General features: G+C 55.8%; 1 protein-coding gene, 1 long non-coding RNA gene and 3 other non-coding genes across 7 annotated transcripts; 4 read left to right on the top strand and 1 right to left on the bottom strand.

Annotated features, from left to right (window-relative positions):
• Window positions 1-16: 16 nt before the first annotated feature.
• PARP2 (poly(ADP-ribose) polymerase 2) lies at window positions 17-10,914 on the bottom strand. The gene is made up of 18 exons (XM_029077681.2): window positions 10,682-10,914; window positions 7,881-8,020; window positions 7,326-7,538; window positions 6,644-6,826; window positions 6,073-6,143; window positions 5,473-5,523; window positions 4,688-4,784; window positions 4,150-4,225; window positions 3,106-3,208; window positions 2,798-2,951; window positions 2,520-2,658; window positions 1,666-1,729; window positions 1,406-1,540; window positions 1,186-1,313; window positions 987-1,086; window positions 591-688; window positions 393-517; window positions 17-293 (listed from the first exon to the last, which is right to left on the bottom strand). Coding segments are annotated over exons 1-18 (2,061 nt in total). The 5' UTR covers window positions 10,864-10,914; the 3' UTR covers window positions 17-291.
• Window positions 10,915-11,041: 127 nt separating this feature from the next.
• Window positions 11,042-14,688, top strand: LOC103165291. Of its 3 annotated transcripts, none has more exons than XR_484500.3 (5): window positions 11,042-11,677; window positions 12,189-12,301; window positions 12,813-12,904; window positions 13,576-13,674; window positions 14,312-14,688. It is a non-coding gene; the product is annotated as an uncharacterized LOC103165291 (long non-coding RNA). The 3 variants fall into 3 exon arrangements; XR_484499.3 differs by having other exon boundaries at window positions 12,154-12,301; XR_484498.3 differs by having other exon boundaries at window positions 12,103-12,301.
• LOC114816298 lies at window positions 12,646-12,720 on the top strand. The gene has a single exon (XR_003764062.1). It is a non-coding gene; the product is annotated as a small nucleolar RNA SNORD126 (small nucleolar RNA).
• On the top strand, window positions 13,054-13,130 carry LOC114816297. The gene has a single exon (XR_003764061.1). It is a non-coding gene; the product is annotated as a small nucleolar RNA SNORD126 (small nucleolar RNA).
• On the top strand, window positions 14,096-14,240 carry LOC114816294. Its single transcript, XR_003764059.1, has one exon. It is a non-coding gene; the product is annotated as a small nucleolar RNA SNORA79 (small nucleolar RNA).
• Window positions 14,689-15,962: the final 1,274 nt, after the last annotated feature.

Here is a 15,962-nt window from a genome sequence, read left to right as displayed (position 1 = left end):
ATCCCTCACCCTCATCAGCACTATCATTGAAAGCCTTTATTGAGAACCTCCTGGGGGCAGAGCACTGTACCGAGCGCTCAGGAGAGTAAAAAATCGAAGGAACACTTGCCCATGCCCTGCGTAGCTTCTATGCTCACCAGAGCTGCGTGAAGCTGAACGTGAACTGGAGCAGATAGCGCATGCGGACCTGGCTGGGGTCGTAGACGACGAACTCATTGTAGTTGAGGGTGTACCGTGGGGATTCTGCACCCCTGTGTCAGCCGGTGGGTCCCAGTGGCACGGCCGCTCCATTCCTGCCAGGAGGGAGACATCACTGCCTTCCCTAGTCCGGCCTTCCCCGGTCCTGTCTTCCAACCGGCCCCGGACTGGCAGAGTGGCCAATCGTACTTCACAGGGAGATGCAGCTGCTGGGGCTCGGGGGCTTCCTGCCCAGCCCCTTGGTGCTGTGCCGGCCCCGCAGCAGCCCCTGGGCCTCAGGGTTGGCTTCCAGCAGCTCGTTCCATTCCCCCAGGGCCACCTGCAGGATGAGAGGAGCTGGGACTGGCGCCCCTCGCTGGTCCCCAGCCCCCCACCCCCGCCGCCCTCCTCACCTCTGCCAGCAGCAGCAGTCCTGTGTCATGGAGGCGGGAGGCGAAGCAGTAGTGGCACCTCTTGGAGACATATCGGCAAAGTAGATTCCTTTCCCAAACTGGCAAGAGGACAGACTCAGGCTCAGGCACTAGCGTCCAGGTGCCACCCAGCCCTTGCCCTCCCCGAGTTCCAGGCATAATGCCATTGCAGTTCCAGCCTCACGCCTCCCCGGGCTGGAGCAAGCCAACGGCGCTTTTGAGGGCTGGGGAATCCAGGGAGAGGCAGGGACTCTTGCCCGCAGGCCGGGCTGGGGGATAGGGAGCCCGCCCTGTAGTTCACCCCAGTGGTGGGATTCTCAGTCTGGACCCACAGGCCTCCTGACAAGGAGACTTGCACTTCCATGCCCCACTACTCACCATGTAGCCTGTGATGGGAGCCTCAGGTGGGGCTATGCGGAGCCCCTGGCTCAGGATCCCTGCCCAGTTGCCCAGCCGTGAGCCATGCCACAGCAGCATCCTGAAGGAAGCCCAGGGGTCATTACAGCAGGGCCCACCCGGGCCCAGGAGCCCTGCTCAGCGCCCCCGGTTCTTCCCCCTCTCCGACCCAAGACCGTACCTGTTGCTCAGCTCTTCCCTGAAGGCCAGTGTTTCACCCTCCTTCTCCACCTCAAAGACCTCCAGCAAAGTCATGGTGTAGTCATTGTGTGTGGGCGCGTGTGTAGACTGCAAATACTGGGAGATGACCTGAGCAAGAGGCGGGAGGTGGTGGGCTGGGCTCGGCTGCCCTGTTTCCCCCTATTCATCTCTCCCCCAGGGTGGCCCTGACAGCCCCTCACCTTGAACTCATGGCAGGAGTGGTCCAGCGGGCGCAGGGCACAGTGCAGATTGCGGTAGTGCCGGTCCAGGGGGTGCTCCAGGCTATCCTGTTCTGACTTTACCAACTTGATGGCAATTTCAATGTCTCCCAAGGCCTGTGAGGACCACACGGACCACAGCTGGGCTCGGACAGTGCCGGGGTGTGAGGGTGCCCGGTCCCTGCTGCTCCTTCCCCCGGCCCCTGCTGCTCCCGCCCCACCAGCCTCCTTGGCCTCCTCACCTCCAGGAGCTGCACCTTGGCACTCAGCTCTTCTTCTGTCCGGATGAGTGGTGGGGGGCGGAGCCTGCGGAAGGTACCACCAGGGAAGCCAGGTTTGGGGGCCCCGCGTGGGGGGTGGAAAGCGCGGAGGCCCCAGAGTGGCCGTGAACCCAGGGGTGAAACGGACCTGGGAACAGGAATCACAATTTAGTTTGGAGAAGAGCAGGCTGAGGACAGTGTGGTACGAGAAGATATGGTGACACATCGCAGCTGGTGAGGATTGAGGACGACTCCCTGGTGAAGTAGCTGGTACAAGGCAAGGTGGTTTGTAGAATTTCTTTCCTTTGCCAGAGACAGGGGACTGGCCCAGCTGATCAGGATCCCAGGGTGGCAGGGGGAGAGGGGGTCTGGGGTGAGCGCCCAATCAGGGCTGATGGGCTCTAGATTTTGGGCCAAGCCATGGTGTCCGGCAGCAAAGGTCCAGGCCGGTCCACGGAAAGCCCCAGGCTGGTCTCTAAGGGCACAGACAGTAGCAGAAGCCTCTCTGAGATGCCCACTGAGAGTGCGGGCAGGGAGGACAGGTGTTGAGGCGGGGGCAGAGAGAGGGAAGCAAGCAGGAAGCAGCTCTGTGCCTTCTGCAATGCCCCTGGCTCAGGGATGGGGGAGGTGGGGGCAGGACATCATAGCCAAAGCAGAAGGGGCGGAAGACTCCCGGGCTTCCAGAAGCAGAGACCAGAGAACATTGACATTATGCCCTATCCCATCATGCCAGAGGCCCTGAAGAGCACACCCCATGGGCAGTCCCCCACCCTCCCCTGCAGCCTGGAAGACAAGACCGACAGGAAAAGGCCAAGGGAACTGGGCCCAGTACTCACCCAAAGTCGTGTGGGATCTTGGTGTAGAACTCATTGCATGCCTCCACAAGGGCACGCCCGCCCTGCCTGGCTTGGATACAGGCTTCGATCTTCTTCAGGGATTCGTACCCTGCCCGGATCTGTGCCACTGTCAGCTTCCCTGTGAGTCGTCCGAGTGGAGAATGGAGTACATAGCTAGGCACACCCTATCCGGGCACTCACCCCTGCCCCCCCTACTCAGGAAAGCCCCATCGAGAGCCACAGAGTCAGGGCAGGGCAGAGCAGGGAGGGTTCCATACCCAGTGGGGCCTTCTTGGTGTCATATTTCATCTCCACCACCATCTCCTCCATGGCCTGCACGTTGCAGATCAGCTTGAGCAACGCCTGCACACGGGTGTCCAACTGCGACTCTGGCAGGGGCCGGGATGTAGGTGGGGGGAGTTCCTCTAGGCCCTGATACAGAGAGAGCCCTGCCCCCATGAGCTCCAGGAAACCCAACACCCTATTCATCCTTATCCTTCCAGCTCATCTCCCTCTGCTCCAGGGTCCCTCCTGCCTGCCCACCCTGGTTTGGAAAGTCCAGTCCAAGTTCCCTCAGCAGCCAGACCTGGCTTTCGCTGGTGTAGTCTGTCTGCAGCAGATCGTATTTGCCCGCGACCTTCTGAAAGTGGCTCCGGTCCCCCCAGTGGTTCTTTGTCTTGTCAAGAAACCTGCAGAGCCCCAAGACAGTGGCCTCAGGGGACAGTGGGCTCAGGGGTTGGGTGGGGACCAGGCCTCAGGGGGCGAGGCGCCTAACCCTCTTCTAGCTCAGCATTTCAAATATACTTTACCTGTGCTACAGCCCCTCCCCAGCACCTCAGAATGCCACCCTCCCTTCAGCTTCTGGCCTCTGTCCCTAGTACCACAGAATTCCCTGCCAAAGAGGGCTCTCTCCTCCTCCCTCCATCCCCCCTACCCCAGATACACACACACACACACACACACACAAGCCCCCACCCACCCCCACCCTACCCAGGTCCCCCAGGTCTGAAAGAGGTTGAGGCCTCCCTTGGGCCCAGTTCAGCAATGTAGAGAAGTAGCATGGCCTAGTGGATAGAGCAGTTCCGTGAGTCAGAAGGACCTGGGTTCTAATCCCAGTTCTGCCACTTGTTTGCTGTGTGATCTTGGGTAAGTCACTTAACTTCTCTGTGCCTCATTTACCTCATCTGTAAACTGGGGATGAAGACTGTCAGCCTCATGTGGGACCTGATTACCCTGTATCTACCCCAGCGCTTAGAACAGTGTTCTTAAGTCCTTAAATACCAAATTATTAGCTTGTATCTTCCCCAGTGCTTAGTATAGTGCCTGGTACAGAGTAAGTGCTTAAAAAATACTTTATACATTGCAATATTATTTTGCAGAGCCTCTAGCTCTTCCTGGCTGCAGCAGGCTGCACCTCCTCTCCCGGCCCCACCTCCCTCCCTCAAGCGCTCGGTCCAATCTGCGGTCAGCTCGCTCTGTGGTGGACTTGATAGGCAGAGGGCAGAGATGAACTGAGAGGGAAACTCCTGAGCTGAAAGGAGAGCCTGAATAAGTTCTGCCCTGCCCAGCCCAGTGCTGCTCTGCCTAGCTCTTCCCTGCCATGCCCTGCTCTATCCAACCAGCCACTCACTTTTTGTGGAATATCTCCTTGGCCTTGCTGAGATCCCCAGCACAGGCCATGAGGCAGCGCTGTCCAGACTTTCCCACTGAAAAGGAAATGGAAACGCCCTGAGAGACACTTCTCCTCGGGGGAGGGACAGTCCCCGGTCATCTCCTAGAAAGGGTTATCAGTCAATCTGCTGGAAGAGGCAAGAAATGGGCTTAGGTTATGTCTGGGATGCGGGGGGCAGGGGGCTGACCAGCCAGGGACTACGCCCTTTCAGGTTGTTGCGAGCCTGACTGCTGTGCCGCTCGGCCAGTCCCTGCCCTGTACCCACTTGGGGAGTGCCAGTGTCAGCCTTGTCTCACCTGAGGTGAACTGCCTCGGGGCCCTGCTACACTTCTCCCCTCCACCCCTCCGCAGAGATCCCACCCTTTCCAGGGGAGGGAGGTGGTGGGGGTGGTCCAGTTCCTCAGGAAATCCAGCCTGAGCCCTGGGCTCCTCCGCTCTCAACCAGCCCCCACAGAGAGCTGGACCGGGCCCTCCCCAGCTCCCAGCAACCCATCACCTCGCCCCCATCTCATCCAGACACTGAAGATTTTTTGGCTGTCGTCTTCCAGCAGCTGGATGAGGTAGTACTTGTTGTTGTTGAACTGGAGATTGGTCTGCAGCAGGGCGAGAGAGCAGGATGGGGTGATCAGTCCCAGTTTTCAGTCTGGGGCCCTGGGCCTAGGGAGGTGCACCTGCCCCCCAGCTCCTGGTCCTAGGGCAGTGGGTGTTGACCCCTGAGGAGCTGGGGAAAATGAGGCCAGCCGCTGACTGGCTCTTGCGGGACCCCTGGAGCCCAGGAAATCCATTTCTGGCTCCACTCTCACTTAATCCCAACGTAGAGCTTCAGAACAGACCCTGAGCTCCAGCTCTGGCCCCAGAACTGGGACCCCCATTGTGTTTCTGTAACAAAGAAAAAAGTGTCCCCCACCCCAGGCTTCAGGGTCACCGCCAGGCAATTCTTCCCTCCACCTTTGGTCTGTGCGGCCTGGGCCCCCGGCCCATTGCCGCAGCAGAGAACAATGCGAGGAGAGGGCAAAGGGCAGGGTTTCTCTGGATGGAGGTGGGGCGCAGGCAGGCCGGCCGGCCGGCCAGCCAGCTGGATCTGCCCAAGAAACAGGACTAGAGTAAAGGTGGCTGAGAGGTCCTGGAAGCAGAAAGGGGTCGGGGAGAGGCGGGGAGAGGTAGAAGACGAGACAAAACAAGGGTCAGGGGTATTGGGAAGATGGTTTTCTGGGGGTGCCTGTAGTGGGAGCTGAGCTCCTTTCACCCTCCTGCTCCCTCCAGCCCCCCTGCTCAGCTCACCTGGCTCAGCATGACGTCATACACGTCGTCCCCTTCACAGTACACATGGGCCTATAGAGAGAGAGCAGAGGCCAAGAGCAGTCAGGGCTGCAGTTCTCGTAAACCCCCAGGGAAGGACCGAGAGCCTGGCTAGGCCAGCTCCTCCTCGACAGGCCCCGGCTTTGGCAGCAGCTCTGGCCAGTACCTGGCCACCCCGGCCTACGGCCTCAGTCCTGAGAACAACGCCTTGTGGCGACGAGGCTCTGGGACTGATAGACTGGCTCTCCTTTTCCTGCATTCTGCGTACCCTGCTCCTAGCCCCATCTGGAGGGTCAGTGACCCAGCCCCCACTTCTCCCTTCAGAACCAAGGGAAGATAAAGAGCTGCTTTAGGCAGGGGGGAATTTCTTGCCAGAGACTACCAGGGAGCCCTACTAAAGGAGGCATGACCCTGGAGGGTTCTGTGAGAAAACCAGGATGGTGAACCTCTCGCCTAGAGCCTGATTACAGGTCTGTGGCTGAATCTCACCAGGGTAAGGAGTCATTCCCGGGAGCTTCGGGGGAGAGGAGGGGAAATCCCCGCGGGCATCCCCAGGAGTCAGGAGACTGTGAATGTGCTCACCCTGCCCAGTTTGGCTGTGCACTCTGGATCCACTGGAGCCTTCCCCTTCAAAAGCAAGGTCTTCACAGCCTCTGCATTCATGTATACACATGTGCACATGTGCGCACACGCACACACACACAAAATCATGTCAGCAGCTGCTCCTGACAGGGTACTGTCCGCAAGGCAGTCCTGCCCTTGGCCCATGACCCAAACTGCCCAGTCCAGCAATCTTGCCCATGATAGTGTCCTTGATTAACCCTGACCAGGCTGGGGCCATGGGCCACTTCTGGCCCTTTCAGAGTCAGAAGGCACCCCTGGTACCTTGCAGAGAACTACCCTTGGCAGCTCCCTGTCAGCCGGTAGGAGGATCCAGATCAGTTTGTCCCTTGCCCATCCACACCTGGATAGGGCACGGTGTTGCCCCTCTCCACCCGCTCCCATCATTACTGTCCGAAGATGCCTTTGGTGGTTGCTGGGCTAAGCTTAGCTGCCATTTCCAGAGTGGCATGCTGTAGGCCCAGGACAATGCCAGCCTCATCACCCTTATCCACCTCTTTCCCCCAACCAATCCACTTCCTGAGGCTCTCACCACTGCTCTCTCCTTCTCTGGCATCTCCTTTTGCATCTGCTCCTGCCACTGCCTTTTGTTTCCTACCGCTGGCATCCGCGGGCCTTCCTGGCTGCTGGCGCCCACGGGCTTTCTTGACCACAGGGGGCCCGTCCGCCAATGAGATGTCACTGGAACCTCCGGCTCCATTTAATTCCACAGCAACTGAGCAAAGGAGGAAATAGAAGGCAGAAGAGAGGTCACGGGGAGCATTTATTCAGAGAGAACCTGGGGTGGGGGTGGGGGGAACGGGCCAAGAAGAGTTTGAGAAAGAGGGAACACAGACAGCAGGATCTACTCTAGAGGTGCTTATCAACATGACTGGTCACTCCTGGCTAGCCCTGGCCAGTCACGGTGGACCTTGGCCCATTACGGAATCAGGGCCAGGGCTGTCCATCTTGACTTCGACTCTGCCTGGCTTAGACCAGGATTCCATTCATGGGGATGCTCAAACAGAGCTGGCAGCCCCTACCCTAGCCTACCCAACCCAGGATCCGGTCCACCTCTCCCCTCCCTCAACACAGAGGAGTTTTCTCTGGATCCCCGGAACCCTGTTGTACTCCCAAATCTATCTCTCCCTTCTCCCTCACTCTTACTCCGCCCACTAGGTTGTGGTCTCTTCGGCCCGCTCTCCCCCAACCCCCGGCCCCCGGAGAGGCCATACCCGAGGGCCGACGCTCCATCTGGCGCTGGAAGCCACTCCTGCGGTTGGTTTGCAGCATGTTGCCTGGGTCCAGGGTGTAGCGGGTGCGGCCGACTGCTAGGTCCACCTTCGGTTTGCTGCCGCCCCCTCCCTCCCGGGCTGCTTCCAGAGCCAGGCAGGTTTCGGGAGGGTATGGGACCCACTCCTCCTCTTCCTGCCACTGCCAGATGTAATCTGTGGGCCAACAGGGACCGAGAGGGGATACTGTCGGAGCAGAGAGGGGCTCTGCACCACACATCTCCCCTCCTGGACTCGCCTTTCAGGAGGCCGGGGGAAGAGAAGAGATTCATGGCCTCTCAGTATCCCTCCAGCCAAAGGACTCCAGATGCCCAACCCCAGGCCTGGGGCCCACGCCTCAATTCCCTGGCAGGATCAAACCCCACCTGAGTTTAGCCCTCTTGGTCTTAGCTGGCTACCGGGCTGAGGGCTGGGGTTGCTGCTCAGGTAGGGCAGGCAGGAGTCTGTCCCTAGGAGGAAGGTCCACCCACGCCCGCTGGGACACTGCTAGACCCTCACAGGAGCCGGGCCCTCCTACTGCAGCGGCGATCCGCTGCTCCATTCCGGTCTGCACGTTTCTTTGGACCATCCTCTTCAGGTCCACTTGCAGTTCTGTGTCTCCCCCATCGGGTGAGATGCTCACCAGACTGTCTCCTGCCCTGAAATACAATTCCCAAAGTCAGGGAGTCAGAGAACAGAACTTACCCGGCCCAGCCTAGTCCAGCCCACCGGCCACGGTGGAAGTAGCTCCTCTGAGCCAGCCGGACACAGGTCGGACAAACTCACCTTGTGTCTTGCCCTTGAAGAGCTCACATTCTAATGGGGGAAGGTGAAGTAAACACAAAGATATAATGGATACAAGGAGAAATTCCTTACGATCTGGACTCCTGAGGAATGTAACATTCTTAAAAGACTTACAGGGAGAAACAAACCACACATCTCTCCACTCCTTAACACCCTTCGTTGGATTTCCATTTCTTCCTGCCTCAAAGAATTCTAGCAATCAGCTTCCATTCTTAGTGCTTTGTATAGTGCCTGGCCCTTAGAAGATACACAACAAAATACCATTAAAAAAATTCTTCTCATCCTTACCTACGTGGCTTCCTTCGCCTGCTACTTCCTATCTGCTCTGCCTCTTCCCTTCTCCAAAGTTTGCCTTCTCAATGTAAGCTCCCTTTTGGCTCTCCTACTTCCATTTCTCACTCCGTCCCCCAGGCCTAGAACTCCCACCCTAAGTCCCCAAATCTGTCAGACCATCCATCAGGAAGCAGTGTAGCCTAGTGGAAAGACTTCGGGCCGCGGAGCCGGGAGATATGGGTTCTAATTCGGACATTGCCACTTTCCTGCTGTGTGACCTTGGGCAAATCACTTAATTTCTCTCTGCCTCAGTTTCCTCATCTGTAAAATGGGGTTTCAATACCTGCCCAATGCCTGTGAGCTCTATGTGAGATGGTTACTGTGTCCAACCTTATCTAGTATATACTCCAGTGCTTATTACAGTGCTTGGCATATAGCAAGCGCTTAGATGCCATGATTATTATTTTTATTAGATAGTAGCTCTCCTCTTCTTCAAAGTTCTTCTGAAGTTCCTCCTCCTCCTGGAAGCCCTCCCAGGTTAATTTCCAACAACCCACACAATACAAACCTACTGGCCACTACTAGCAGTTGAACATTTTTTTACAGCCACCCTCAGCACCGGTTTATTAAATGGTACACTATCGATTAGACCACTCTGTTTGTAAATACCTTTATGTCTGAATCCGCTCTTAAGAATGCAAGTTTCTTGTGGTCAGGGGGCCTATCTCTTCGTATTGCTTCATTCGATGCACTGCATCCATTGAGAGCTCAATAAATATTATTATTAAGTCCTCCATCATAGGTCCCTTCAGTTTTGTTTACTGCACAGGGAAAACTCAAGCAACCATTTTGAAGAAGAAGGAAAAAAATAACTGGGTCTATACTAAGTTTCCAAGAGTTGAAGATTAGAGGAACCATTGGGTCTCACCAAATAAGCACAGGAAGATTTTGCTCCTCGAGGGCAGGGATTATTATTATTATTATTATTACATTTGTTAAGCACTTCCTATGTGTCAAGTACTGTCCTAAGCCCTGGGGTAGATACCAATTAATCAGGTTGGACACAATCCCTATCCTACATGAGGTCACAGTCTAAGGAGGAGGAGAACAGGTATCTAACAGATGAGGAAACTGAGGCACAGTGACTTTCCCAGGGTCACACAGTAAGGAATTTGCAGAGCTGGGATCGGCTTCCAGGATCTTGCTCGTTCCACGGGGCCATGCTGCTTCTACAGTAGATTATATCTACTAGAGTTAGAACGGTTCTCTGCTCACAGTAGACACTCAGGAAACCTCACTGTCTGAAGAGGTAAGTCCCCAAGAGGGAACTGTGGAGGGGAGGGGAGCCAGGGAAATAAATAAAGTGTGTACAGAGGCACAAGGGAGAGAGTGTGGGATGGGGACAGACGGCGGGGTGCTGTCACTCGCATCAGCGCGGGGTAGCCGCAGGTTGGCTCAGGGAACAGTTTCTGGCTGTGGTGGCCGGGACTTCGCCTTGGAGGGGGGAAGGAGAGGCAGGGTGGGTTGTTCAGCAGGAAGAGAGGCAGTAATTCAAAAAATGATTCGAGCTGCAGTGGCCGGGGTGGGTGTCCCGGAGCAGGAAAGGACGGGAGGTGTGCGGGGAAGGGGGCAAGCCGGGAGCAGAAATGGGCTCACACCCCGACGACCACCAACGGTGGGTCGCCTGAGGGAGGGGCCACGATGCTGCGAAGGGAAGTCACTGGGGCTTTTCTCCTCTTCTGCGGGCCTCGTCCTAGGATGACGGCATTCGTTAAGCGCTGACTGTGCGCCAAGCACTGTTCTAAGCGCGGGGGGGAGGTACAAGGTGATGAGCTCGTCCCACTTGGGGCTCCCGGTCTGGGAAAGAGCCTGGGCTTCGGAGTCAGAGGTCATGGGTTCGACTCCCCACTCTGCCACTTGCCAGCTGTGTGACACTTCACTTCTCTGGGCCTCAGTGACCTCGTCTGTAAAATGGGGATTAACTGTGAGCCTCACGTGGGCCAACCTGATTACCCTGTAGCTACCCCGGCGCTTAGAACAGTGCTCGGCACGTAGTAAGCGCTTACATACCAACATTATTATCCCCATTTTCCAGGGGAGGTCACCGAGGCCCAGAGAAGTGAAGCGACTGGCCCCAAGTCGGGGTGGGGATTAGAAGCCACGACCTGTGACTCCCCAGCCCGGGCTCTAGACACTAAGAAAGTGGGGAGGGGCGAAGGAGGGGGCTGGGACGGGGCCCGGACCTGAAAGCTCGGGAGATGTCCATGTCCAGCGCGGGGGCGTAGAGGCGCCAGGAGCCCCCTCGGTCCTGCCATTCCCAGCGCAGCCCGTCCGTGCGACCCTGGCCGCCCTGCGGGCACGGGGACACCTCTAATTCCGCCCTTCGAGGGCCCCCGTTCCTCCCGGTCCGGCGGCGAGCCGCCATGGAGTCGTGGTGGAGAAGGACGGGCGGTCCCGAGGCCCGCGCGGGCCCCCACGGACAGAAGGGAGGAGCCGGCCTCATTTGCATCTCTCCCCGCCGCTCTACCTCATGGGAAGTCGCCCTAAGGTAAAGGCCGGGTGATCTCCGGAGCTTATATAGACTTCCGCCGCAGCGCCTTAGCACGTGGCAGTGGGAAGCTCAGCGGAGGGGCCACGGGCGGAGTGCGCATGCGTCACTCTCTGGCCAGCCCTTGGGAAGGTCTGAGACGAGGGCCAGCGGCGGCCCTAGCAGGGCCCCCCCCGAGCCGCGGGGGGGTGAGTTCCCAGAGAAGGGGGCCTCGCGCGGGGGCCGACCGGGCAGGAGAAGCCGCGCCGCGCCGGCGCCCCCTAGCGTCCGCCCGGCCCGCGGCGGATGCCCCTCCCGCCGGGGCTTGGAAACGACTCACGGCCGGCGGGCTGAGTGCAATGGCTGAGGGGGGGCACGGTTGGTTTGCCGCCGGCTCCCTAACCCAATTCAGACTACTCTTCCCTGCCACTTTTGCCGACTTTTGCTGCACATACATTCCCGGATGACGAGGGAGGCTTCCGGTTAGGGGCGGTGCTCGGGCCTCCCTAGCCAATCACACTCTTTCTTGCCCCCCAAAAGCGCTGCCATGCGGCCCACCCGCTCTCTTTTCCTGCAGGTTCCATCCGCCGCCATCTCCCATCCCGTGCAGCCTGGATGGGCCGCATCTGCCACCTCTCTTCGACTTGCAGCTGGGTTACCCCCGCGCGGGACCGTAGGAATGAAGGACCGTCTCCTTTTTGGCGGGGGGCAGGTACCGTGTTTCCGTTTACATTTCTAAACGCTGAATATTGCACCGAATGGGTGACGCATTTTAGGGCCCTTTCTCACTCTTCCCTTGCCTGGCCTGATGGTGAAGGAAGGGTGGGAGTTTCTGCTTCGGCCAAGTGCGGGGGCTTAGGGGGAGAGGGAATTTCGTACTGGGTGAGCTCCCAGTTACCAGACCAGTCCAATCTCGTGATTTTTGACGTCAGAGGCTGGGGGTGGGGGCATTGATCCGCACTTAGAATACCTTAAACTATAATATAAACTTGAATATAAAATATAATAGCGTAAAATAACTCCCTGCCGCTACCCGGGAGCCGGAGATACCCCCTCCTGCCCCTTTGGACAAAATGGCACCGTCTAGTCCAGGCTTCTCCTGGTCTAACTCTCCCCCTCTCCCTCCAACTTGCTCAGAGAAAGGGGCTTCGGCACTTAACATGCCCCTGGGCTCCTCCGCACTTTCAGCCGATTGCAACTCTGGTGCCCTGATGCTTCACCAGCTCCAGCCCAGTGAAGGAGCCACGTGGGTCTTCAAGTGTCCTCCCTGACGGCCAGAACCAGCAGCCCGACATGGCATGGGGACCAGCGTCAGGACGTGCCTATTTGGGAGAAGGTAAATCAGTCGATCAATCGTATTTATTGAGCGCTTACTGCGTGCAGAGCACTGCACTTAACGCTTGGGAGAGGTATAAGCCAAAGAGGGAGCTGTAACTTGTCTGGTGGGAAGGTAGCCCCTGCCCCTAATGGGGGTGGGGGCTTTGTATCTGGTCCTCTCGAATGGAACCATTGGTTCAGTCGTCAGTGATGAGGATGAAGTGGCCGAGCCGTTTGGGGAGGGTGGTGAGACAGGAGCAAGTGAGTGGAGCAGGAGGAGAGATGGTTAAGATGATGGGTTCGTTGCCATTTTCCCCTGCCTACCTGTTCACTTATGGTTGATGGAGATCCAGGGCCAAAGGCCATCTGCTGGGATGAACTGCATGTTCAGTCCGTGTTTCACCTGATTCCTGATTACACACATGCACTGAGCAGAGCCCCCAACTCCATGACTTTCTGATGTGGGATTGCTGGGGGAAGGGGATGGGGAAACAGGGTCCTCCAGCTTTCATGTGGATCTTGTTCCCTAGAGACTTGAGATGGTGGCAAGGACCCCGTGATACCTGTTATTTGGCCTTGCCCAGGCTGGAAATGCCCTGGAATCGGTGATGAGGAAGAGAGGGTAAGGTTCGATTGACTGCATCCATGCCATCTGTGGGTGAGGGTAGAGCTTGAACACGTGGGCCCCCCTTAGTCAATCTGGAGGAGCCCACTCTGTGGGAGCAGCCCATGGCGCGCCAACCTGGGCTGCCCCCTGAGGATCACCTGCCCCCCCTGCCTTGATGAAATGCATGTTCAGTCCGTGTTTCAGCTGACCACCCTGATTATACACATGCGCTGAGCAGGAGGGAAGGGTCTCTCGCCTGAGGCCTACTTATGGCCATCCTGCGGATGGAACTGGGCATTATTGCTCCCCTTGATTCTATTTATTGCTATTGTTCTTGTCTGTCTGTCTCCCCCGATTAGACTGTAAGCCCGTCAAAGGACAGGGACTGTCTCTGTTACCTATTTGTACATTCCAACCGCTTAGTACAGTGCTCTGCACATAGTAAGCACTCAATAAATGCTATTGAATGAAATGAATGAATATCTGGTCACTGGGATTGAGTAGGGAGCCAGCTGTAGGACCAATCCATCCATTTATGTGTTGCACAGTAGTCACATGGTGGCATGCTGACTGGGAGTTCTCGTCCCCACTGCCAGTTCCTGAAAAAGGGCTGGATTTTGGTAGGGCCCAGGGGTTTTCAGGCCTTATCTCAGCAACCTTAAGGCAGCATCATTGTCTCCTTGCAGGAAACCCCAGAGAGACCCTTCCTCAGGAGGAACAAAACCCCAACTGAAGTTGACTTTGTCTTTTTCAGCCTGCACTTCAGGATGGTAGAAGTCTCAGGGGTAAGTTCTGGGAGAGTGGCAGTCTGAGTTCTGAAGTCTTCAAAAAGGCTCCCAAAGTGTTATGATAGTTATCTAGTTACTGTGGTAAATGGGGACAAGCAAGCCAAGTAGATTTGAAAATGAATTCAATTGCTTAGTACAGTGATCTGCACACAGTAAGTACTTAATAAATACCTTTGATTCGAGTAATAACTTCCTTTGGACTCATGTAGCCTCGAGTAGCTGTGCCTGATGGAAAAATCAACTGCTTGCCTGTTGTCCCCATCATTTGGAGCTGTGCCAACACAGCCCAAGCACTCCCCCGGGGAGTGTCCAGTCCAGTGTCTAGCCATTAACAAGGCTACAGCAGCTAGCCTCATGCCCCCCTCCTTGCTCTGTGGTGTGTGTCTGTGTTCGCGCACACCCGTGCCTCCCAACCCCCTGATGGCTGTTCCTCTTGCTGTCTGGAGCTGTGGGCAGTGGGATTTTAGTCCATCACAGAGAAAAGTGGCCTGTCTTCACTCGGGGCACCATGAGATGGGTCGGCCATCTATTCGTGCCTCCGAACTTTGCGGGGTCAGACAAGCATACCTTTTTACAGAAAATAAAGTGTTCTCCTATATATAGCATTAGAATGACTCTTCCTATCTGTTCACAGGCCCTGGTCTCGCTCGAAGAGGTCCATTATTAGACTGGAGAAATGGGTCTGGGACCCAACCCTTGAAGCCTGGAATTGGAGCAAACCCTAACAATATTTAGTCCCTCTAATAAAATGGGCCTGAGTCACTCATCTCTGTTTGCACAAGGGCACTGAAACTGCACATGGCATAGCGGGAGGAGTTATTACTTAAAAGTGGCTGCCAGCATGTAGGGCAGTTTCAGTCAAGAAAGGGCATTTGGTAAGTGCATGCTGACTGCAGAGCACTATGGGAGAGTTTCCAGAAAAAAAAATCCTACATTCTCTTCAAGGTGCTTACAAAATATTTGAATGAATGAATATGTACGGCTGAATAAAGAATTGAAGATATAAACCTATCTTGTTCCTCTGTATAATTATAATTGCTCTGGGTTGTTCTTGGGTTGGTGTAATCAGTTAAATGGGGATTAAGGTTGTGACTGTCCAACTCAATTTGCTTTTATCCACCCTGGTGCTTAGAACAGTGGCTGGCATGTAATAATAATGTTGGTATTTGTTAAGCGCTTACTATGTGCAGAGCACTGTTCTAAGCGCTGGGGTAGATATAGGGTAATCAGGTTGTCCCAGGTGAGGCTCAGTTAATACCCATTTTACAGATGGGCTAGCTGAGGGACAGAGAAGTTAAGTGACTTGACCACAGTCACACAGCTGACAAGAGGCAGACCTGGGATTCGAACCCATGACCTCTGACTCCCAAGCCCGGGCTCTTTCCACTGAGCCATATAGTAAGAGTTTAACAATACCACCAAAAGGGCCGTTTCAGGTTTGACGGTGGGACTATAAACTTGTGGGCAGGGAATGTGACCAATATGGTTGAACTTTTCCAAGTGCCTGCCCTGCATACAGTGAGGGCTCAATTGCATATATTTTTTATTACCCTATTTATTAATGAGATGTACATCACCTTGATTCTATTTATTGCTATTGTTTTAATGAGATGTACATTCCCTTTCTGTCTCTTCCCCGATCAGGGACTGTATCTGTTGCCGATTTGTACATTCCAAGTGCCGAGTACAGTGCTCTGCACATAGTAGGTGCTCAATTAATACTATTGAATGAATTCGGTTGATTGTGGGAAGGTCGAGACTGTGGTGCAGTTAAGGGAGGCGGAGGGAGGGGAAGGCACAGGTAGGGTGGTTATTTGTTTTAATAATAATAATGCTGGTATTTAAGCGCTTACTATGTGCAGAGCACTGTTCTAAGCGCTGGGGGAGATACAGGGTAGTCAGGTGGTCCCACACAGCACCGTGGCTCAGTGGAAAGAGCCCGGGCTTTGGAGTCAGAGGTCATGAGTTTGAATCCCAGCTCCGCCACTTGTTAGCTGTGTGACTGTGGGCAAGTCACTTAACTTCTCTGTGCCTCAGTTACCTCATCTGTAAAATGGGGATTAAGAGTGTGAACCCCACGTGGGACCTCCTGATTCCCCTGTGTCTACCCCAGCGCTTAGAACAGTGCTCGGTACATAGTAAGCGCTTAACAAATACCAACATTATTATTATTAGATGAGGTAACTGAGGCACAGAGAAGTGAAGCGACTTGCCCAGAGTCACACAGCTGACAAGTGGCAGAGCTGGGATTCGAGCTCATGACCTCTGCCTCCCAAGCCCGGGCT

The sequence above is a fragment of the Ornithorhynchus anatinus genome, chromosome 13 (assembly GCF_004115215.2).
Source record: "Ornithorhynchus anatinus isolate Pmale09 chromosome 13, mOrnAna1.pri.v4, whole genome shotgun sequence".
NCBI classification, from domain to species: domain Eukaryota; kingdom Metazoa; phylum Chordata; class Mammalia; order Monotremata; family Ornithorhynchidae; genus Ornithorhynchus; species Ornithorhynchus anatinus.
Note: the sequence above shows the minus strand (reverse complement) of the source record. Positions and strands in the feature narration are given on the sequence as shown.

What these genes read in the sequence shown, in the direction of transcription:
- PARP2 (XM_029077681.2), bottom strand. Translation starts at nt 10,863, where the DNA reads ATGGCGGCTCGCCGCCGGACCGGGAGGAACGGGGGCCCTCGAAGGGCG. An exon ending in CTGGATGAGATGGGGGCGAG is followed by an intron (nt 4,226 to 4,687) that starts GTGATGGGTTGC and finishes TTTCCTTTTCAG; the next exon opens with TGGGAAAGTCTGGACAGCGC. An exon ending in CCAAGGTGCAGCTCCTGGAG is followed by an intron (nt 1,541 to 1,665) that starts GTGAGGAGGCCA and finishes TGGTCCTCACAG; the next exon opens with GCCTTGGGAGACATTGAAAT.